General features: G+C 37.5%; 1 protein-coding gene across 2 annotated transcripts in view; it reads left to right on the plus strand.

The window, feature by feature from the left end:
* Positions 1-25,716, plus strand: part of LOC149425685 (putative ATP-dependent RNA helicase DHX34) — an 84,210-nt gene that overhangs the window by 45,060 nt on the left and 13,434 nt on the right. For both annotated transcript variants that reach the window (XR_016303423.1, XM_089641182.1), the window contains exons 11-13: positions 6,970-7,200; positions 18,215-18,312; positions 19,791-19,956. Coding sequence is in view for 1 of the 2 variants with exons in the window: in XM_089641182.1 (XP_089497308.1) it covers positions 6,970-7,200; positions 18,215-18,312; positions 19,791-19,956 (495 nt within the window). In the remaining variant the exon portion in view is untranslated. The remainder of the gene's footprint in view (positions 1-6,969; positions 7,201-18,214; positions 18,313-19,790; positions 19,957-25,716) is intronic.

Here is a 25,716-nt window from a genome sequence, read left to right on the forward strand (position 1 = left end):
TGTTAACCTATGCATTGTTAAATCTTATATTTTATGTAATCTGTATATTCTCATATATTATGTAAACTCTTTATTGTTATTGTATTTAAAAAACATAATTGCATTGTATGTAAAAGCCCTATGGGCGTTTAAATGAAATAAATAAATAAATGAAATAAATAAGTAATATTTTGAATCGAGCCGCTATCAATAACACACCTTACGTAGATGGCGATAAGGCTTAAATTCCCGCTTCACACCATCCACCTGTTTTGATTTATGCAAGAAAAAAACATTGCCAAAAAGTGCCTTTTATTTTATTTTGTGGATGTTCAGGCACAAATATTTAAATGTTTTTCGATCACTTCATAAATAACTTAATTTGCCACATTATACAATAAAACCATAACCGAAAATGGGTTCGTAAGTAGGAGATTTTGAACTTTAAAGCAGTTTTCATAGGCCTATACATTCTTTTTTTCTGGGCTTATAAAAAGACTTATCTAAAAAATACTGTATTATTTTAAAGGCCAAGATGTATTCTACTAGCAGTATTTAATTAAAGCATCTGAAACATTTCTAGGCGACCAAATTTTAAACCAAAAACACATGATTTTAAATTACTACGTAATGCATCGCCTTAACGACCTCTGTAAACTGACGTTTTCTGGTATTTCAATTGTATTTGCAGATGACACTGTCTTGGTGTTTGCTGCTGATACATGGGATGAAACTTATGCTAAGTCCGAGGCAGGATTAAGGGCAGTCAAAAATTGGCTTGATCAAAACTTGTTAACCTTAAACATAAACAAAACTAAATATGTATACATATTACTTTTAGCATGTCCTCTGTAAATCAACCATCTTTGGACCGTTCTTTAAAAATACATTGTTGTGTGCAGGAGTGTAACTGTCAATCTTTGGAAAGAGTAAATAACATCTCATTAGACTTGGGTTTAATTATTGATCAAAATTTATAATGGAACAGTCACATTACTATATTAAAAACAAAATAAGAAGGCTAGCCTACATTTTCAAGAATCTAAGAAACATATTGGGTAAAGTTACACTAAAAACTGTATATTATTCTCTTGCTCAATCAATACATATAGTAATACTCAGTTTCTTTGTTTTTTTTTCGTAGGGCATTTAGGCAAAAAGCGACCGCTCTCCCCCTCAAGTCGATACGACTCGAGGTTCGTTTTGGCGTGCGAGAAAAAAGTTGCCTTTCATTTGTTTCGGGCTTCAGGCGAAAAGCGACCGAGACGCCTTCCCGTCCGTATAGAAGCCGAGGTTCAATTCGGTCTGTAAAAACCGAAAAAACGAGTCAGTAAAAGTTTGTATGGAAATGTTTACTATTATATTCGTTCGGGCCAAGATGTCGACAAAAATTTGAGGAGCCTCTGGCGGCGGAAACTGGAAGCGCTCGCGGCGCGCCACACGAAAGCGGTTATTTTCTCACTTTTCGGCGGCAGGGATGGTAACACTCCAATAGGTTGATTTGTCGCCGAATAATTGGCACAGCTTCAAATCGACGTTTCCCCGCGAGTGTTGCCAAACGCACGGTTTCGAAACGGCTAAATTTCGATGAATTTTCGCAATGTTTCGTTTTTATCGATCGCCATCGATCTATAAAACTTTTTTTCCTTCACCGTTTATATTTTTATTCAATTTCGAACGCACCCCGAACGCGAAATGATTAAAAAAAAATTTCGTGCACCTCTTTTGCTCGAAAATGTTTCGTTTTTCGCACTACTCTAACGTAAATTAAAAAGACGATTGATTTTGATTGAGCGTCGTGTCTGATTTAATCAGGTATCGTTGTTTTTTTTTTTTTTAATTTCACTCAAAATTTTACGAATTTCCTCTATTTTAGGGAAATTGATTTAATTTAAGTGGAAATGTTTTTCTTTGCATAATGGCATCATTGGAAAAAAATTAGTCACGTGGTCACTCAAAACCACGTGGTACGATTTTTTTATCAAATCTACATGGTCAACCTGATGATTGAATTCCGTAGCAAACACGCAGTCTGCGGGTAAAATTTTCGAAAAAAATCATCGTCCGAAAGTTTAGGAACGTTAATCGGCCGTCCTACATATGGCGCTCGGTTCAAAATGTCCCACAATAACCGGCTAAAGTTTGACATTAGCTATTTTAACAAAAAATGTCAACAGTCGGGCTTTTGGTCAATCAGAAATCAGCCAATCATAGACTAGCACCGAAGTGATGTACTATTTTAATAGGGATGTGAATTCAAAGAAACGATAAAATCTGTGTAGGTTCTTACTTTGGCAGTTTATTTTTTTTAAATCGATAAATTTGAACGCTATAAAATTAAGTTTGGTAAAAATAATTTGGCACGGGTACCGTCGCTCGTAGTGTAAAACTACATCAATAGCGTCACGCAAATTTGTAATTTGTACCAGGAGCGCAGAAGTCGGGTAAGGTTAGCCTGGGAGCCATTCATATTTAAAGTTTTCATCTCTTTATTTTTTAACGTGTAGGTACCTAATTGCGTTATGAATATATTTTTTCGGTAAATTTTTAAAAGTAGGTGCAGGTACCTACACAGATGGTACCGGGTAGAGGTCCTAGGTATGCAGGTACTGAGAGCGTGTTTTAGCCCGTTTTCTAGGTTAGGTCCGTAGTGTTGTTATATAACGTATGGATTTAAAATTAAAAATAAACGATCATCTGTTCTGTAAGTAAGTACCTGAACAGAAAATCGATAATGCTTTTGAACGAAATAAAATTAAGTTTGGTAAAAATAATTTGGCACGGGTACCATCGCCCCGTAGTGAAAAACTACATCAATAGCGTAACGTAAATTTATAATTTATACCAGGAGCGCAGAAGTTAATAGAGTGAAGCGATGTTAATTGTTTTGTAAAATAAACATTTTTTTAATCATAAGTTTTTCCAGTTTGAGTGTTTGTAATATAATCATTAAATTTGGGAGGCGGGCATGGGTACCGTCGCCCCGGGAGCCATTCATATTTAAAGTTTTTATCTCTTTATTTTTTAACGAGTAGGTACCTAATTGCGTTATAATTTTTTTTTTTAAATAAACTAAGTTTGAAATGACAACTTTTTTCCTTCATAATGATAATTCTTATAAAGCCATATCTGCCAAAAATTACCTCGAGGACGCTGTAATCTACCAGGGGCACAGAAATTTGGGAAAGTAATTTACTATTAAAAACGGTTTATTTAATTGTTTTTTTTTTAAATTTAAATTTTTCAATTAAAAGTTTTTACATTTTGCGTGTTTATAGAGCAATGTTTTTTTCCAAAATAAAACTCCCTTGGACCTTCCAAGAGTGTTGGTGACAAAAACCGTACATACGATATGGGTATCAAATTACGCGTCTCGGTGAAAAAATGATCAGTAAGCTCCTTGGCACTTTTTGTTCTCAAAATATCCATTTCTTTCTAACCATACATATATTTTAATACATTTGTGGTCACACACTCATTGTTTTATTTATATGCAAACACACATATTACATTTTTAAAAGTTAAATTTTGGGTGTTAATTGAGCAATTCTTTTTCCAAAATAAAACTCGCTGGGACTTTTGAAGAATGTCGGTGACAAAAACCGTACATACGATATGGGTATCAAAGTACGCGTCTCGACCTACAGAATCCGAACGGCTCGGTGAAAAAATGATCAGTCAGCTCCTTGGCACCATTTTTTTCTCCAAACATACATTTCTTTTTTTAAATTTTGTAGTCCCACACTTCTGGCTTTATTCACATTCAAACATTAAACCAAATATTTACCCATTAGTTTTGGGCAAAAAGCAAAAGTGTCGACACACACTCTTTGCTTCATCCACGTTCAACACCAAAATACATGTAATTTTTTGTTTTTTACATCCACTTACTCGAATAATTTTACCCATTACATAGCGTACGTCACAAATATGGAGATGAACTTAACAACCCAACTCTGTTTAAACTCCTTGTACAAACGTTCAAACTCGTAAGCGAAACCAAGGAACATCGTTCATTTAGTTACCGAGTTGTTGTTGTAATTTGAATACAAAACCGTCACCAAAATAACATTTTTTTGCTTAACCAGGTCTGAATCAGGTAAAGGACTAATAAATAACACAAAATGATTTTTATTTTCACATTTTAAGTTTTGGATTCTGTACACTACATATTGAACCAAAACGGGAAACGTACACATATTTACTATTGAGTAGAAGTTTTATGAATTTACAAAATTATTTAAATAAAATAGTATATAATTATCAAAGAAACCTTTTACTTTGTGGCTTGACACTAATCAAATGAAAAGTTATTTTGTTTTTAACCGCTTCGTTAGGTTTATAAGACAGCATTATAAAAAACTAGTCTAGGTACTTATTAATAATGTATAAAATATAATATCAAAATAAAGCGAGAGAAATCATATTAGACGAGGACAGAGCTTCAGAGAGGGTGTGGTGGGGTGGGACAAGGGAGGGTGGGGGTTACATGGTAATAATATCAATTTAATTGTTTTTGTGACGTGATGTTTCTTATCGTTTTAAAAATAAATGATAGTTTACGGATTTTCTTTATGAGGGAGTTAATGTGAAGTTCCCAGTTTAATTTATGGTCCACTGTTAAGCCTAGATATTTGATGTTGTCAGTATGTTTTATTTTTTCGCAGAGGTGGTATGAGTATTTTGAGGGAGTATATGGGTGTAGGTATAAAGGCGGAAGGGTTTTGGTTGCCCAGTGATGGTTTTGCTAAAAGTTAGGTATTTTGTTTTGGAGATGTTTAAGGTAAGTACGTTTTTGTCGAGCCAATTTTTTATTTCTGACATACCGGTTTCCGCATTTTTGAAGGCCTTTTCCCAACTTGGACCTTTGACTAAAATTACCGTATCATCTGCGTAACTGATTATCTTATAGTCGATAGATGCCATTTTAATCTCAGTAAGTTCGTTTATGTAAATGAGAAATAGAAGGGGACCAAGGACGCTACCTTGAGGGACACGATACTTGATTTCTTCCGGATCACTGTAGCATTTATTCAGTTCTACTATTTGTATTCTGTTTATAGTATAGCTAATGAACCAGTCGAGGGGCGGTCCGTTGATAACAATTTTTTTTAGTTTCTCGTACAGCATGAGAGATCAAAGATATTAGAAAAACGAGATGTGCTATGAGCAGTTTATACTGTGTGGAATTGTTTTGCCCAGTGTTGCCGGTTTTGTTCACAAATACTACTGCACACCTTCGCTTACGCTATCCGCACTAATACATAGAACAGATTTCTGTGTGTACACGTCTCGATAGTATTCAAAGTACCCTAATTAGGTAGTACTCCGCCTACGATCCGGCGGCCAACATAACATATCTCGTTCTTCTAATATCTTTGTGAGAGATAGTATCAAAAACCTTAGCAAGATCTAGAAAGACTCCGATCACCTTGGATCCTTCATCTGTGTTTTTAACAATTTAATTAGTTAATTCAGAGATAGCCTGTTCTGTACTCATTTTAGCTCGAAAACCGAATTGACAATCTGAGAGTAAGTTATGTTTGTCAAGGTAGATTAATAGTCTTTTTTTCATTGCTTTTTCCAGAACTTTCGATAGTGAGTTTAAAAGTGAGATAGGACTGTAGTTAGCAATTAGAGTTTTGTCCCCAGATTTGTGGATTGGCGTTATAATGGCAATTTTTAGTTTTTCCGGAACAATCCCTTGTCTGAAACTTTGATTGAATATATGTAGTAGAGGTGTGGTAATATATTCATGCAGATTAATCAATATTTGGTTTAAGATTTTGTTAGGGCCCGGAGCGCAATGTGGTTTGAGAGATAAGATAAGTTCAGAAATTTCTGTTTTGTTAAGTTTATATATATTAAACGAGTGAATTCGTTGTTTGGTAGGGCTGTGATTGGATGATAGTTGTACTGTAGTTTGGTTATTGATAAGGATTTTGTTTGCTAGATTTGGGGCTACGTTGGAAAAATGAGAATTAATATAATTAGCCATTTTATGTGTACTTATCGTTTTTTGTTTCAAGTATTTCACCATTAATTGACAGTTTATTAATATTGATACTTGTTTTGGTTTTTAAATAAGCTGCTTCATTAATGACTTTCCAGGTTTATTTTGGATCCTTTCTGGCATTTTCTATTTCATTCCTGTAAAATTTCAATTTAGCTTGCTTAATTAATTTGTTACAGAGATTTCTATATAATAAATAATTGTGTTTTAGTTTACTGTCGTAAACTACTCATCTAGTTAATCCACATTATGCAAGTGTATAATGTGGAATATGTAATAATGCTTATAATAATCTTATTATAAGAATTATTATTTACTTATTGTTATTATTACATATTTACTTCTTATTATTATCTTTTTATTACTTTCTACTTCATTCTCGTATTATTATTTACTTATTATACCTATCTGTATTTTTTATTTATTTTTACCTATTTATATTATTTACCTATTTTTATTTAGTTATTTTATTTTTTCTTATAATTTATTATTCATACTATCCGTCTTGTAATTGTTAGCATGGTTACCCTATGCTTGTGTCTGATAAGCCAGAACAGGTACCTTGTACTTTAGTTTACAGAAGAATATTATTGTTGCCAACTTACTATAAACATACTGCCCAATGTTTCTTTTGTAGACATTTTTGTTTTATTTTTCGTACATTTATTACTAAAATTTGGTTTAGTCTTACTGCCGTTCTCAACACAACCGTGTCATTCACTTTTCTTTTGTGGGTTTTAATTTTATTTTATTATTAAAATAATTAAGTAACTATTATTTTAACATAAAATAATAAAATTTATTTTATGTTAAAAACTATTTTTTGAATAAATAAATGAAATAAAATAATTAGTTTGTTGTTTTTTCAGGCTTTCAAAAAGCTGTCGGGATCTGACCATGGCGACCTGCTTACCCTTTTCAATACCAATTACTTTGCACCACAAGCTAACGGGAGAAAAATATTCTGTGTATTCCAGACGGCCAGAAAGCCATTGGAATCTGACCATGGAGACCCGCTGACCCTCCTCAACACCTACTCCGGCTGGCTGCAGATAAAGCAGCAAGGCTCCTTCAGTCGCTCCTCCCGGGCTGACCATGGAGCGGACACGGCCACCAACTCCAAACACTGGTGCAAAAAACGGGGGCTCGAGGAACAGAGGTTCTATGAGATCACCAAGTTGCGGAGTCAGTTTAAGGATTTGTTACAGGTATTTATAATTAAATTGATCTTTTGCAGCAATTCTTATAGGATTACAATTACGCATTTTCAGTCTACCTCTTGTGCGCCGTCGTTGCCGATAGGTAAAATAACTGAGCTATTCTGAGGAAACTACGTATTGTAGATTATGTAGTATTTTTATAAATATGTATAAACATTATCTGGTAAGACGGTACAAATTATCTTGCTACGTAAATCAAGTAAATCATTAGTAAAATAAAATCAGCATCACACGGTGAAAATTTAGCATCGACACACTAAGGGCGAGTCGGAAAAACTGAACAATTATTCAGATTCCCGAGTTCTATTCGAATGTAAGAAAATCTTCACGTCGATTTTATTCAAATACAAATTGGGTTGTTTCAACTCCGAAAAAGCTTCCGTTATATTTGAATAATTCCTTCTAGTGTTCCCCGCCGAATCGAGCAATTATTGCAGAGAATAATTTTTTTGAGAGACCGGAATTATTTTTACGCTGGCAACACCTCGTATTTTTAGAAATCTGTCAAAACTTTTTCCCGCCGTCACGTCGTTGGATTGCCTGTTTTTTGTGATTGTTTATTGTTCATTTAGGCTTCTCAACTGTTGACAACTTATAATGGATCCCAACTTACTGTAAGTATTGTAAATTATACCTTATTGCCATAATAAATATGAACCTTATTAATAAATAATACAACGCTTATAACCGTATAGGTACGTAAGTGAGCATTTTATTTTCGTATTACCATATGTAAAGTTTGATAATATTTTGTGGAATTTCGTCTTCTAAACGAGATAAACGATCATTATGAAAACATTTGGGATACGTGTATATACTTATAGTTAGTAAAATTACTTGAACTTTGTGAGAATGAACTTTCTAAAAGCATTGCGTTTTATTTCTTCTGGAATTTTCTGCTAGGTGGCAAATCTTTTTGTTTATTTTTATATATTATTTTGCATTCTGCCACACTTTAATAATGCTTTACCTAGGAATACAATAATATATTATTTTGCATTCTGACACACTTTAATAATGCTTTACCGAGGAATATTATAGTGCTTTCATGTGTAATAAAATATCTATAAGAAACTATAAAATATCTATATATATTTTGAACCTAAAAAATATAATATTTGACGTGCATATTTAATTTTATATCAGCGATTCCTTTTACGATCTTGTTACTTATAAATATGAAATGTGTTTTCAGGAAACGATGCAATGTTGGTGAGGAAGTATAGCCATATTCTCACCAACAAAAAGACCGACGCAATCATCTTCAAACAACGAGAGGCGACATGGCTTACTCTTGTATCCGATTTCAATGGCGATGGATTCCGTCAAACAGCTCCGAGCTCGGTTTTAAAATATGAAGCGTCGGGCAAGGCAGGTTGGAATATATTTCTTAATTTGTATTAATCTTAACGCCGTAATGCTGTTAAATGAACTGTTATATTTAGTAATTGGTTGCTCTGATGCTTTGTTTAATTCATGCAGGTATATATGTTTATTAATTGACTTTTAATAATGCTTCAAGGACGGTAGCAGAGAAATTCAGGAGAGGACTGGCGGTGGACCTTCTGCAGCACCAATAAAGCAGGACACAAATTTTATGCGGAGCATAGTGGCTACTTCGATTGACGGACTCCCTAGCGTGTTTGACGATGACATCAGCACTTTGGTGCTGCAGGAGCTGGTGGTGGAAGAAGGTGGGAGTTTTGTTAGCGCCACAGCTGAGGTTTATTATTGTGTTGATGGCAGTTTTTTCCTAGTTTTATATCAGTTCTTTATTTAAGATAATCTGATTAATTAATTCATTTTCACATTTTTTTAAGATTCCAACTCCTACCCCTTTGACAGCAGCGCCCCAGAACCAACCATACGAAAAACCTATTTCCTCTCCTTTTAAATGTAAGCGAATTTGTCGAATGATTTTATATAAGATGTCAGTAGAGTGTAGTGTAAAGCAATTATTTTACACTATCGTTGCTTTATTTAAGATAATAATCTGATTAGTTCATATTTTCTCATGTTGTTGAAGCATCAAAATCCAACCCTTTTGACAGGAGCGCCCCCTATTATACATACCGATTGCCGGTTTAAAAAAGGATTATTGAGACAAGAACGAGTAATATCGGAGTCATGCTAAAACTAAACTGAGATGAAAGCAGTTTAATACCCTCTCTTCACTATCTACTGGGTGAATTCTTTAATGTACTCATATTAATTTTAATAATTTTTCTCTTTTTTATGTACACAATTCTTATGAAGTATTTTCTGGCTTCACAATTGCCTACACTATATTACATGATAATACTAACAAATGTACATTGTGGACTTACGACGGGGTACTCCAGTAAGACCGCATTTTTCTTTTCTTTCCTTTTAAAACTGTAAATTAATAAATATGCATTTTATACAATATTATGCATGGCATGTCCAGGTTTTTATATTAAGCATATTTTTAATGCTGTGTGACCTTTACTTTATGGGCCATATAATCTTTTGTGTTCTTTCTAATGTTTGTCAATTATTGTTAGAACAAGATGAATGAATGCATTCGCACACAATTAACTAGTCCATTATATTATGTTTTAAATGTTTCTTTCTCATTGTATAAGTATGTATATTTGCTGTAAATTATTCTTTCTTCCGAGAGAGTATTCTGGTATAATTTTACTTTTTTCAGGGCATTAATAAAAAATAAATAATCACAATCGCTTATCAATCGCTAATCGCTAATCAAGTCACTACAGAGACCTTGATGTGGTTTACTATATAATACATTTCTAGAATGATCTATGTTATTACTAACTATATATGGAGATAATATACAGTACCATACTTACCCGGTAGGTCACTTAAGATTAATACTTAATTAACATTAACTAATTGTTTATTAGCGAAATTTAGATACAGGATTTAGGACGTAATTGGAAAATACCATAAATATTATTATGTAGTGCCGTTCCTTATCCAGAATATTCCTAGGTGAGAGATAGCATCTCTGTTTCTATGCGATTAGGGCTTCTCTCCTCTTTCAGTGTTCAAATTTCGCGCCATTTCCCGCGAGATTTTGTCCCTCTGAAATGTCACCCACTGCCGCCAACAGCTGGGCGTACGCAAGTGTAAATGCGACGCCATTTTCTCAATTGACATCAAGTTTCTGTCGCGGGCGGTTGTTTAAGTTGTAATATCGCGACTAAAAACAAAGATTATATTTCTCCTCCAAAAAGAATTCTACAATGTCGACTAATGTTAGCGAAGCGATTGAAATTCGCGCATCCGCGAGTAAACATCGCGAAAATCGTGACGAAAGACGTAAAAAACGGAAGCATTTGTGTTCTGAAAGTTCCTCGTGTGAATCCGTGTGTGACAAACGAAAGAGACGAATGCATCGCCGGCGTTCACCGAGTTCCGATAGCTCTGCTTCCAAGAGCTCTTCAAACACCAAAGGTTCACGCTCCAGAAGGCGGAAGAAGGGAATGGCCCGTTCAATTAAAAAATTATCAAAACAAGTAGGCAGACTGCAAGACTTTGTTTTGAAAACGCAGTGGTCTGGATTCGGAGATAATACAGCCGCAGACAATATGTCCACCGGGGAAAATGAAAGTTTGTGCTCAGTTGAAGCCGGGCATAGCTCTCGTACCTTTCAAATGGCGGGACCCACCACTTCTCTCAAAGAACCCTTGATGCCTGCACCTCCTCAAGACAGACTCGAAGTGTTGGAGCGTATTCAATGCTTTAACAAAAAAGATTGGGCCAATGTGAGGTATAGCAAGGTCATCAAGGACCATCTTGCCGACCCCGGTTTCAAAGAGCTCGATGTGAACTTTGAATTGCAGCCGTATGATTCCGCGTCTTTCCAACATGCTGCTATCGAAAGATTGTTCGCGGCAATAACACATGCAGCTCTCAAATACAGGGAGCAGCTGCAGCAGTCTCTGCAGCAACTGATTGAATGGGGTTTCGAAGCGCAGGATGTCTCCCCGGAGACTTTGTCCGAAAAAATTAATGAATTGTTTGGGGTCAGAACGACTTGCAAAAATGTTCCGATGATTTGCTGCAGATTACGTGTGGAAAACGAGCAGAGATGATTGAACTCAGGAGGGATCGAATCCTCAATTCCTGCCTACAAAAATCGGACAAAAAAGTATTGATGCAGATACCTCCGACCTCCTCTCATCTCTTCAACGAAGAAGCCCTCTCTGCCCAGTTGCAGAAATTGGGAGGGGTGAAGAATTGTTTCCGCTCTCTTCAACAGGCCAAGACATCAACTGGTCCACCAAAGGAGGGAACTGGTACAAAAAGGGTATCGAAACCAGGCCGAGATTTCTTACCGGCCCGAGATTTATTTCCGGCCCGAGATTCCTTTCCGCCTCGAGAATTTTTTCCATCCCAAGATCCCTTTCGCCCGAGGGGGGCAGACCCCCAAAGGTACCCCCAGCCCTCCACCTCCGGAGTTAAAAGGGGGGGAAGGGATAGTAGCAAGCGACCGGTTCGGGGCAGACCTCTAACCGGCGTTACTACAGGGGTTCATGACTGGAGGCCACAGTTTCGGGCGGGGCAGTTGTTGAATTACAAAGACAATTGGGCAGCTCTAAATGCTCCCAGAGTCATTCTAAAAATCATAGGGGGTTACAAAATCCCCTTCTTTACAAAGCCCCTAATATTACGCCCAACTGCCCTAATTTTAAAAAGATTCATGACAAAGACTACCCCAGCAATGACAAAGGAAATAGAAATCCTCAAAAAACTAAATATGCTGGAGCCGGCAGTTCACAACTCCGGTTTTCTTTCCCAAATGTTCCTGGTCAAAAAAGGGGACGGCAGCAACAGACCTATCCTCAACCTGAAAGGTCTCAACCACTTCTTATCAGTAAGAAAATTTTCCTTAATTTGTCATCAGAAAGTTCCCGAATTTCTCCAATCGCAAGACTGGATGACAAAAATAGACATATCGCACGCATATTTCCACATACCAGTTGCAGAGTCTCACCGTCGTTTTCTGAGGATTGTGTACAAAGGACAGCTTTTACAAATGACATGCCTTCCCCAGGGCCTGAGCAGTGCTCCACAAGCCTTTGCCAAGGTGACCAATTGGGTCGCAGAGACTCTACGTCATCAAAATGTGAGGACAATTGTATACCTAGACGATTTCCTTCTGGCCCACCAGGACAAGGAAACTCTGAAGGTCCAAACAAAACTGTTTTTGGATCTACTAAGATACTTAGGTTGGACCGTCAATCTGAAAAAATGCGTCAGCGAGCCTACACAAGTAGTGGAGTATCTAGGTATAATGTGGGACACGAAACGTGGTCAGAAGTCACTGAACAAGAGGAAATGCGAAGACCTGCAACAATCCCTTCAAAGGCTTCAAAAAAGAGGAAAGTGGAATTTAAAAGAGGCTCAGAGAATTCTGGGAAAGCTAAATTTTGCATCATTCGTCGCTCCAAGAGGTCGTCTTCATTGCCGAAGGATGCAACTACAAATGCACTCTATGATGAAACTTCCCGTACAAACGAGAATTCTCATAAAGAAACCTGTAATGGAAGACATATCATGGTGGGCACGGAATATAAAGGTATTTATGCCACTACACGTCCCAGATGCCTCTCATTTCCTCTCGACCGATGCAGCAGATCATGGCTGGGGCGCTCAAGTGGACGATACTCCGATTGCGGGAAATTGGACCAGCGAACAGCAGGGTTGGCACAGCAATTTGAAAGAGATGTTTGCAATACTAAATTCCTTGAAGTACCAGAACAAATGTTTGAGGAGTTCTACAGTTCTAATACAGTCGGACAACAGAACAGTTCTCGCTTATTTGAGGAACGAAGGAGGGACGAAATCTTTGGGGCTCCTTCATCTGACCTTCCAGATTTTGTCTCTAGTAGACAAGTACAATATAACCCTGCAAGTTCACTACTTACCGGGTCGGTACAACGGCCTTGCGGACCACTTGTCCCGAGGAACTCGTCTTCCGGAGTGGCACCTGCTACCTCCTGCAACAGAACAGATTTTTCACAAATGGGGCAGACCCATTGTGGACCTGTTTGCCTCTTCGACAGCTCATGTAGTGGAGCACTATGTATCCATAGACAGGAAAGACAAAGCTGCGATATTCCACAATGCTTTCAGCAGACCGTGGCACTTTCCCCTGGCGTGGGTGTTTCCGCCTCCGTGTCTAATTCCCCGAGTGCTGGCTCATCTGAACAACTCCACAGGAATTTATCTGCTAGTAGCTCCCAAATGGACAAAAGTATTTTGGCTACCAGACCTGAAACAGAGAGCCTTGAGCGTACCCCAGGAGATCAAGTATCTACCGGAGGTACTGATAGATACCACCACAGGCTCTCAACCACCGCAAATACATCAACTGGAGCTGCAAGTGTGGAAAATTGGGGCTGGGATGATGCATTGCAAGGATGGTCCGATAGAGAAAGAGAGATTTTAAAGACCAGCTGGCGAACTTCAACATTAGCCTCTTATAAAGCACCATGGATTAGATGGTGCAAGTGGTGCTCTTCCAACCACATTAATTACAGAGATCCAACGGGACCTCAGTTGGCAAAGTTTCTTGCACATCTTAAAATATCGCTAAATTTAGCTCCTAGCACTATAGCTCTGCATAAATCAGCTATTTCAACTTTATGCAACCCAGATAATGAAAATAGACTAAGTAACCATCTCGTGGTGAAGCAAGTTATGAAGGGCATAGTAAACAGCTCGCTTAAAGTGCAACGGGACACGATTTGGGACCCGAGACAGGTATGTTCTTGGCTTCAGAATAACAATGTGGAAAACATAACCTTATTTGAAGCATCCAGAAGGTGTGCAGTCATACTCCTATTAGCCTCCGGACGAAGGGTACATGATCTGACACTTTTGAGGTTAACCTCGGAACACTTTATTGATATGAACGATCATATTATTTTATGGCCTGCATTTGGCTCAAAGACAGATTCTGCAAAGTATCAACAATCAGGATGGAGATTAAACTCCTCATCAAATCAATCCATAGATCCTGTTTTTTGGCTTAAGAAGCTGCGTGTTCTTTCAAAGGACAGGAGACGAGAGGCACTCAATATTGATAACCTGTTTTTATCCACATCGGGTCCAACAAAAGCAGCTTCTAGAACAATTATAGGTGGATGGGTCAAGACAATACTTAGAGATGCTGGTATTGAGGCCTCTGCGGGGAGCACTAGATCGGCAGTGGCTTCACTTCGTTGGTTTGAAAATTGTCCAATAGAAAAAATTTTGGAACAGGGAAATTGGCAGAGTGAAAGTACCTTCAAGAAATATTACAGAAAAGAAATAAGACAGTCCAATATTCAGGAGCTGGGAACTTCATCATCCCTGACAAACCTATTTAATCCAATCATTCACCCGAGGGGGGCAGACCCCCAAAGGTCCTCCATTTCTGGAGTCAGAAGGAGAAGCGATCGGTGTGAGGGCAGACCTCCAACCGACGCTTCTACATGAAGGTGATCACAATTGACATCATCACTGCCACCAGACGATAGCAGACAATTCTCACCTAGGAATATTCTGGATAAGGAACGGCACTACATAATATTGGAGTTTTACCTACCATTAAAACTCTTATTATGATGCCTTCCTTATCCAGAATATTCCTCATCCCCTGTCTGGTGAGACTACAATTGAGAAAATGGCGTCGCATTTACACTTGCGTACGCCCAGCTGTTGGCGGCAGTGGGTGACATTTCAGAGGGACAAAATCTCGCGGGAAATGGCGCGAAATTTGAACACTGAAAGAGGAGAGAAGCCCTAATCGCATAGAAACAGAGATGCTATCTCTCACCTAGGAATATTCTGGATAAGGAAGGCATCATAATAAGAGTTTTAATGGTAGGTAAAACTCCAATATTTTAAACCTTTATTTTCTTATATTTTTGGGGATCAGGTGGTGAAGGCACGGAATAAAAGGCGTGTGGTGTTTATTGAGTCAGTTGCCGTGACGAGGAGATGATGTAGGACAGATGTTGAATACTCCGGTTGCTGCGATGGTGTGGTGGTCAAGCGCGGGTCAGTGAGTCGACGCCGGGCGCTGGTGACCGGGACTCAATGACTCTCAGGCACTGGAGATCTGGGGAATCAATACTCCAGTGCTGACGGAGGCCGAAGGTGCGGCGGACCTTGTAGGTGGTAGAACGGGAGCGGCGTAGACCAGTGAGGATGCTGCGTGTCCTCGTGGTGGTCATGATGCGTGGAAGAAGCGCTGGTCAGAGACGCTGGAACCAGGACGCTTGTAATCCGAATAGCGCTTGCCAGGAACGGCGATCTGGACAAGGCACTATGATGATGTCCCGATAGAGTCCATGACGATACGGGCGAAGCTGGGTATAGTGTCCTTCGCGGGGCGCGGGACGCGCCGATCATCACTCGTGAGATTTATCCACTGGCGGCAGATTGATAACTGACTGACTGACTCGCTGCGTCGGGCATATTTATACTACACGGCCGACGGCAGCAGTAGGTAGATTGATGGCAACTAAATCCTAGGCACTCGCACAGACTGTATGTTTCAGGAACCTTCGACAGCGCGGCAATTATGCATAGGCCGTAGACTCGAACCTTCTGGCGAGTTCTCGTAATGTGAAAGACGGACTTGCGACGTTATTGTCGTCGATAGACAAGTAGGTGCTTGAAATACGTAGGTTGCTCTGTTTACGATGCGATTTGGACTGCAGGTACATAATTCGGGAGTAGGTACTAAGTAGGTCGAGCGGTTTATTATTAATTAGTTAATCTAGATTTTTCTCGACGCCACATATTGAATTGAATTTATATTAACAAATTATTATAATCAATAAATATTAGTCTGAAACAACCAAACATATTTGAAAATAAATAAACTATGAGAAAAAATAAATGCTGCCGATGGAAATTGAACCCGCAACCTTCCGATTTATTCATTTTTTTCTAATTGTCCATTTATCTTTTTTTTTATTTCTACAGTGTAGGTAGGTGCCTTACTTATTTTCTCTTTTATTTTAATTTGCTATATTATTTTGATATATTTTGTTCCTCACTTATGTAAAATACAAATAAAAGAATATACTACATCTTGGTACTCTATTTATTTTATGAAATTAGGTAGGAGTATGCAGTTATGCATATTACATATATGTATATGTGAGACAGTTGTTCAAAACATTGCTAATAGTATGTATTCTCTGTTATTATAAACAAAGTAATTTACTAAGTTTATGTATAAAATAAATAGAAGATTTATCGTTACATTAATTATTTTGTACATGTTAACTATCTATCTCTATATATATATACATAATTATAAATGGTCGTTTGTTGAAAATCTCTGAAAGTTCTTCACTGATTGCTTTGAAATTTAGACACAATGTTGCATTAGAATATGCGTGTGTTTTATATACCTACATTATCTAGATGACACCTGTTACAGGTAAAACAGACTGAGCCACAGCAACACGTGGCGGGGTACAACTATTTTTGAATAAAGACATTATTATTTTGAAATTCAAAAGACTTTTATTATCTTTGCTCATGTACCAAGAGATAGATTGTACACATGTCTCCAGGCGGAAGATGTTACAGAAAGTGTTGCCCCATGGGCTGGTAAAGAATCAATATAAACCGAGTTCTGCACAGAGAAGTAAAGTAAGAAAACTGTTTATAAGGCGGTCTACTGTGGAACATCTCTTGCAATGCAGGGTTTTTACAGCACTCGGCTTATGTGGATTCCTTACCGACACATGGAACGACAGGCTTAATGGTACAGAAAGAGGTAAGATAGGGCTTTTTGTACTGGGTAGTATTTGACTATCTCTTAGTCCATCAATCTGGCAAAATATGAGTTGATGAGGGTTTGACGAACATGGTCATCTCCCATGTTAAAGATTGGTGCTTGCACCAGTACATCGTTAACCTCCTCCAAGGGGTCTATGAAGACAGGTGGTTGATCTTGTTACAATGATCCCTTGTACCGTACCTACCTGCATTTTAATTTACGAAGAAGGACTGGAAGCCGTCTTTTAACAACTCCAAAAGTTCTTTCAACAACATTTCTGGTCCTGATCTGACTTTCTTTGTATAAATGTTGTTCTCGAGAAACGGATTCCTTAAGGGTTTTAGTAAATATGGCTTTATTCCATAACCACCATCTCCCACAATCACTTCATATCCTAACTCACCGTATTCCAACCTTCCTTTGATGCTGCTACTATTAAAAAGATGGGTATCTCCAGGCCACCTGGCTACTATGTTGGTCATAATTTGTGATATATTGGTCGACAAAAGAAACAAACTTGTAGTTTTTCAATATTTTTACCAGTTTTTTCGTCATTTTCAATCACTGAAACCAACGATATAAAAACGAATTTCGACAATATTAAATGTAGAAAAGGTATCTAAACTTCTTCTCACAAAACCTTTAACTTTATAAATTTTAATCGTTGGGTTTTCTTTGCGTCATTTGCCAAAATAGTGAGGGTCGTTATCACCAGTAATCGGCATATCGTAGTACATTCGATCTGTCAGATCGCAGTTGTGACATTTGCGCATGCGTCATTCTTTAACAAAATGGCGGATCGCGTTAACCGGCCGATTTTGGGTGATCACATTTTCATGAATATTTTGTTGAATTTTCTCTTGACTGACGATGAAACAACCCAATTTATGGAAAATTGAGTCGATTGACGTTGTGATGACTTTCTCACACGTGATTTTTTCCGAAACAACTCGCCCTAAGAGTTACATCGTGTTTTTAGTAGACTAGTAGTTTGAGTTTTAACACTATTTTTCTGATTAAACAATATTTCAAAGCTATATCTCTTCTGACGGAAATTACGCTTCGATCTGAAAATAGCAGCTTTTGTCAGGACAGTTTTCCAAATTGCAAGATTCAGCTGTTTGAGAGCTTTTTGTTAACTTTATAGTTGAGATTAATCTTCCTGCCTTATTATGTTGCTAACTAAATTTAAAGTGGATGATTTGTTTTTTTTTTTAATTTCAGGATTGTGGACTTTTAGATACTATTGAGCCGCAGAGCATGTCTTCTTCAGAACGTGCTTTGAGACATGGACAACTTAAACATCTCAAGGATATGAGGAAGTAAGTACAACAAAAATATTGTGACACCAGGTCCTGTCAATCAACCAACATACATTGTGACATCAGGTCCTGTCAATCAACCTAAATACATTGTGCCACTGGGTCCTGTCAATCGCGTTGGAATGTTAATTTTTATTTTATTTTATTTTTTTTATAGTGAATACCTCACAAGAGTCCCAACTGCTCCCGTCTGGAGCCAGTGAGACTATGGCATCCCCAATTGGGGGATGTTGTGAGGCTGAAGGTAAGTGGGGAAGGGAAAGAGGAAGGTGGGGAAGTACCTGGCTATTCAGATCTAGTCACTAAACACGGCTAAAGCCATTTGGAGCAACGTTTCAATTCTGAATGGTGGTCTTACACCAGGGCGATACTGGTAGTATCTTCCACTCTGGAACGTGCCGCAAATATACTATATATTATTTTAATTAATTAATTGTGAAATAACACAAATCAATCAAATAAAATTTATTTGCGCACGCCGGGTTCGAACCCGCGACCTTCGAAATGGCAGTCCAATGCGTTACCACTGGACTATGCCGGCCGTCGTTTTTTTTTATTTATTGAAAATAATTTATTACATTTTAACTCATCTCCATCAAATCGACCATCAGTGCCATTTAGAATATTTTTTTATTGATTTATTGTTATTAAGTTTAATTTGTAGAACTCCATTTTAATTTTTTATATATTCAATAATATTGTTATTGGGTTTATAAAAACAGTTTATTTTTAAACAAGTTCTGCTGTGTAATTATTATTACGCGTGACAGCTGTTTCGCCCTCTGAAGGGATTATCAAACTGTGGGTAACCCACTTACAGACGATACATTATTTGTAGATAGGTATTTTAATTTCAATTACTGATTTCTTAATTGATTTCTGAGTAAAATGTTAGAAATTATAAATGGTTTAATGATGAACAATGTAATGTTTAAATTTAAAGTTTAAGTTTAAATTTGACTGAATATTTTAATTAGTTTATGTTTAAATTTGACTGAATGTCTTTTTGTTAGTTATTCCCAAACGATGACTCATAGGGTTATTTTAATAGCATAATTAAGTACTTCATAGTGCACTCATATTTGCACTAGGTTTGAAGATATCTAGTAGGGGTGAACAAATTATATTTGTTTGTTCATTAATTAGAATAGCTTTCGGATTATTAGAGTTTTTGTTAATTTCTAACTGCTCTAAAAGATTCAGTTTACGGCCTTTATTTTGTACGTGTAACGGAGTTGGTTTATTATTATCATTAAGTGAGTGATTTTCATCTAGGAGATGTTTGGCAAATTGTGGGGTTATATACCGTTTCTCGGCCTGTCAAGCATGCTTGAAAGCTGATCACAATTTGATCAAATGCAGAAACAGGCCGAGAATCGTTTAACGGAGACCCATAGTGTTGATTGTCGATTTGTCGGTCATCGAATGTAATGAAGTTTGAAACACCCCAACCTTAATATTATTTTGTCGTTTTGCAGGCAGCACAAGAGTCAGGCAGCCGACGACAGCAGGAATAAGAAAAGGCTGAAGATGGAGATGTGGGAGTTAGAGGGGGAGGGGGTGGAGGGGGTGCCACAGGACAAGAAGACAATAGACATTAAGGATGTTGAGTTCCAGATGGCCAATGACATGAAGAAAGTTCAGGTATTAACTGTACTTTTATTTATAAATGCATTGACTTTTATGTGAACTGATTCAACATCACGCTATGTATTTCACGGCAAGGGTAGGCTGACTCAAACAACTCTGTCTTTGTACGCACCCTTTGCTTCATTCACATTCATACATCTTCTCATATATACCAACTCTTCTCTTATTATTTATTTATTATAAGTTGTTAAAGAAATATAAATATCTCATTTTCTAATTACATAAATACAAGCTATATAATATGAATATGCATACAATAATAATTTTATAGATCAATAAACATAAAGCAGCTCAAGTAATATGTTGGTTAATTAATTGGGAAGGTCATGATGTACATTTATTCATTTAGGTCATAATGTACAAGGTCATAATATTTATTTATACTTGCGCAGATCTATTAAAAGTTACGGGTAGTCTGAATTCTTGACAAATCAATTTCAATTTTGAAAATGATGTCACTTAAATTCAAAGCATATCCGAGCTCTAGAATACAGATTTTTTTTATGTGACACCTCACAAGGGCACCCCTGTCTGTACAGTGTAAAGGCAGGGGAGCTATGTCGCCACCTGGTTGGACAGTGTTGTGAGGCGGGTGAATGTAGGGGCTGTAGGAAGGGATTTATTAATGCGGGTCTTGAAGAGGCCCGGATTATATGAGAGAGGAAAAACAAATAGGGGTAGCTCGTTCCACATACGAGCCGCCTTATACAAAAACGAGTCGAAGAAGCGGCCCATTCTCATTAAGCCCCAACATCAACTGTGAACGAGTGTTCCGCACATGCACCGGGGATCAATGCTGCTAGCTCCTTAAACCAGGCTCCATTAAAATACCTGTAGAACAGACTCAGCATGTCTGTTAACAATGGCTTGTCAATCAGACGGGCCGCCCTCCTTTGCACAGAATCGAGGGTAATTCTTTACCTACAACTGTTACTGTATCTAATAAAATTTTAAGTTAGATTATATATTAGATTATACCTTCATCAGGAGAGTAAAAATATATGTATAGAGGTAGATTATTACAATATACCCTGAGGTGATATCTCACAAAAGCAGCGCTATGCAAATTGTCCAATAAATAAATAAATATAATGTTTACATTTTATTATGTACATATGCATTGATATACAACGGAAATAGATAAAATAATGTAATCTTATTAAACTCAATTTTATTAAAAAACAAATAACTTTGTTTACATCACTTTATTATAAACAACCAATACATGTTTCATGAACAAAGTTCACCTCATCAGGAGTAAGTATACACCGAAGTCAAAAATTAAATATAGATTACAATTGGAAAGAAAAATTGGAAGGAGGGGGGAGGGGTAAGAGTAGGCTGGGTTTATTATAAGAATTAGGAATTACAATATCGTTTGACGGGAAAGACCAGTTAAGTGGGAAAATATTTAAAAGAGAGTTTATAAAAAAAAATCTTGTTAATTATATCTGCTTTTATATTAACATGTTTCTAAATTATTTATTTGCGATGCTTTATATCCTGTGTGAAGTATTTTAAAGATCAAGAATCAATACCGCACGAGAAAGACATTTTTAAATCATACACGTTTGTGACTTCAGAAATGCTAGTTGGTTTAAAATCAAAATTGTTCCCTGTAACGTGAAGTTCAGATTTAAAATCATTCACAAGACACATCTCACTAGTTTTATTAGCACTGCACAAATTATTAGCAAAGCTTGGACCAATGTCACTGAAGAAGTTATTTATTTAAATACAAACGGCATGACGTGTGCTATTAACATAAATATAAATATAAAGTTAAAAAGTACAAGGTATAAAGTATACAGCATAAGGTATAATATACGGTATAAAGTGTAAAGGTTATAAAGTTTAGTTTAAAGTATAATTTACGGTGTAAAGTGTAAGGTTAAATATAAACTTAAGTTAATTATGTATAAAGAATAAATTATAAAACACAAGTACAAAAGGTAAGAAAAAATATATAAATTGTAAATTTACAGAATCAAAAAAGTTTCAAACAACGTCTGAGTGTGAAATCTTATAAATAATAGAAGGTATGAAAGGAGGTTCATCTCCCGGATTCGATAATATTACGGTACATATTCTAAAATCCATGAATATTCATTTGATAAAACCCATGACTCATTTGATAAACTTAAGTTTAATAAAAGAAGTTTTTCCAACAAACTACAAGAACACAATAATTTCACCTATTTATAAAGCGGGAGGTCCACAAAAAATAACCAATTATCGCCCTATCTATCTAATCTCAAACATAGGAAAGATCTTTGAAAAAATCGTATAAAAACAGTTGGTCAATTTCCTTGAAAACAATAAAATCCTACACAAAAACCAATTTGGTTTTATAAAATCACTCAGCACACAAGATACTATTGCTTACTTCACACATTTACGAATCATTAGATAAGGGCGAAAAATGTGCAGGTATTTTTATCGATCTAAGAAAAGCTTTTGATAGCATATCCCATGAAATTCTACTGAGAAAATTGGAAAATATAGGTATAAAAGACAACGCGATTAAATGGATTACCAACTATTTAAAAAATGGGCAGTCAAAATTAATCAGGTTAATAGTGATAAATAATATCAGACTTTGGAATCAAAATTCAAAAAACATTTATTGCACAAAAATACAGAGTACAATGGGTATAACTTATAGGTACATACTATTGGTCTAGCGTGTGTTGCGTAGGTAGTGTAGGTAGGTATTGTAGGCTGGTACCGTAGGTAGGTGCCGTAGGTGGGAACCGAAGGTAGGTACTATATATGCATCAATACACAATAAATTTTCCTTTAAATATTTAATTGATGGAACAGGAAGGTAGCTGATATGGGTATCAAACTAAGCGTACAGAAAATCCATACAAGTGTGATCTGTACCGATTGACAAATTGCTGTTGCCTAGTGACGTTTGACATCAATGCATACAAGAGCGTGCGTTGCGTTGCTTCATCCACATTCAAACATAAATATAAAAGTAGGCACACACTCATTGCGTCATACACATTTTAATATATTTGTATGCACACACTTCTTGCCTCATCCACATTCAACACCAAATCATACATTCCTTTTTTTGTACATTTTAGTTTAATAAAGTAATTTTTATCTATTAGTTGCCTACAACGGGCAAAAAGCTAGTCATAATTAACCTGTCCGGTGGTGAGTTTCTGGAAAGAAAACGGTCCCAATGGAGGGAGTTTTTTCACCAATCAAAATATAGAAAAAAATAAATGCCACCTCGTAGAGTATAAAAAAAAAATAAAAAAAATCCTTAGAAACTAGCACGAAAAACCAAATACCAAGCTATTTAGAAGGAAAAAATAATTTAAAAAAATGCAGAAATCGCCAACCATCGAAATCGGAGCAGATTTTTGTTTTTACTTAATAAAAATCAGATTCACTTACCACAATTTTAATGATGCCAAGGGGATCAAGGGGAGAAGAACAACTTTTTTCACACACTTACATATACGTATTATTATTTACACTTACACTATTGTATTTTCATTATAAAAATTCAACATAGGTACACAATGTATATGCAGTCAATAATTACGATAACAATAACACTATTCTAATTATTACGTACACTATCTTAGGAATAAAATTGTCTTCACTAACTAATACTACTTTTTCGTATGGTAGTCTTCGAAACATGGATATACGCAAAATGCAAGATTGCAGTCGGTGCACATATATTTCGTGTCACTTCTTTTTTGACCTCGAACTGCTGTATGTCTACACACATGGCGTTGTCGTTGAGTTCGCTTTCCTTGGGCTGCAGTTTCTGGTACAAGACGGAGAAAATGTTTTCCTAAAAGGCGAGTTGGTTGATCCACTACTCTCCTTCCTCCAGATGATGCCGGCCTTGGCGTGTGATATTTTTCGATCATTTGAGACACTAAGTTTTCCCGGAATTCGTTAAATGATAAAACCTTTTGCGTTTTCAAACGATGCAAAAAGAAAGCATTTAGTGTTCCAATGTCTATCAATCTGAAGAAAATTTTCTCATACCATTTTAGAGACTTCCTAGAACTTTTCTTAAATTTTTTTTTTATATTAACTCCACACAGGAGGCCCTGAAGAAAATAATTTCCCTCAGGGCCTATGTCATCTTTGGGGATGCTGTGTGGAGGGTCTCTAAAAATTGCAGTCCGTTTGTTAAGATTGGGGAATCTATCAAACGGACCGCCCGTTTTTGCACAGAGTCGAGGGTTTTTTTCAGGTATTTAGGGACTCCGGACCAGAGATGGCTGCCAAATTCGACAGTAGGGCGCACTTGCGATTTGTACAGGGTCAGCAGTTGTGTTCTATTAAAGTATCTGCGGGCCTTGTACAGTACGCCCAGCTTCTGAGAGGCCAACTTTACTCTGGCTTCGATGGAGCCCCCGTACCTGAGCTGGTCACTTATAGTTACACCAAGCATATCAATGGAAAGCCTGTTCGGAAGATTGCTTCCGTTGAAGGAGACTAGATTATCATTTGGATCCCTTTTAGACGTAATCAGACAGGATTAGGTCTTTGAAACATTAAATTCGACGAGATTATTTTTACCCCAGGAGGAAATACTCTCGAGATAACCGTCCATTATCTGCTTCAAAGCCCTCCGAGCCGTTGGAGTTTGTGTGCCCTTTGGGGGCTTGTCAAACAAAAAGCTATCATGAACTGTACTGTCATCCGCGTAACAATGAATCGGTGCACATGTCAAAAGGTCATTGATGTGCAACAAAAACAAAGTCGGAGACAGAACCGATCCCTGTGGGACGCCAGCATTTATGGAGTGTGAGGAAGAGGTGAAACCGTCAGCAACCGCCTGAATCGACCTATCCCTCAAAAAGTCAGCAATCCACGTACACAGGGATGCGGGAAGTCCGTAAGAAGGCAATCTGTTGACAAGTCCTCGGTGCCAGACCCGGTCAAAGGCCTTGGATATGTCTAGTGCGACCGTTTGGGTCTCACCGTGACGTTCCAGGCACCGCCCCCAAACATGCGTCACATACGCGAGAAGATCACCGCACGAGCGGTTCTGCCGGAATCCGTATTGACGGTCGTTGATCACACGTTCCATCACTTTGGACAGAACTGATGTGATCGCTATGGGGCGGTAGTTGGCCGGGTTGGAGCGGTCACCTTTCTTGGGAATAGGGTGAATGACCGCTTTTTTCCAACCAGAGGGCACAGTGCCACACTTCAGGGACATTTTGAAGAGCTTTGTCAAAACTGGAACTATTACCGCAGCACACCTCTGCAATACCAGGGCAGGTATTCCATCAGGTCCACTAGCTTTGTTAACATCGAGCCCCCGTATGACGTGGAGTACATCCCGATGCCGGATCCTCAGCTTTTTCATATTGAAGCCGCAGTGAGGAACCGACGGCGGAACAGCACCTCCGTCGTCGAGGGTCGAGTTTTCCGCAAACATTTTCCCTAATAGGTTGGCCTTTTCGGTGGCGGTGTTTGCTAGTGAGCCGTCAGGTCTGGTAAGAGGTGGCAAACTGGGTTTGCAAAAATTCCGACCTATTGAGCCCGCAAGCGACCAGAATGCTCTGCTGCCATGCGGGCAGGCAGCCAGCTTTTTGCTGATCTGCAGGTCGTGTTCGAATTTTGACCTATTAATGATTCTCTTGCATTCCTTTGCCGATTTGTTGTATGCTGATCTGCTTTCGGGCGTTCGAGATGTGTTGTAGGCTCGGTAAGCCGCGTTTTTTCGTCGAACTGCTTCGGAGCATTGTCGACTGAACCACG

The sequence above is a fragment of the Hesperophylax consimilis genome, chromosome 2 (assembly GCF_061612785.1).
Source record: "Hesperophylax consimilis isolate HC1 chromosome 2, BYU_Hcon_1.0, whole genome shotgun sequence".
Classification (NCBI taxonomy): domain Eukaryota; kingdom Metazoa; phylum Arthropoda; class Insecta; order Trichoptera; family Limnephilidae; genus Hesperophylax; species Hesperophylax consimilis.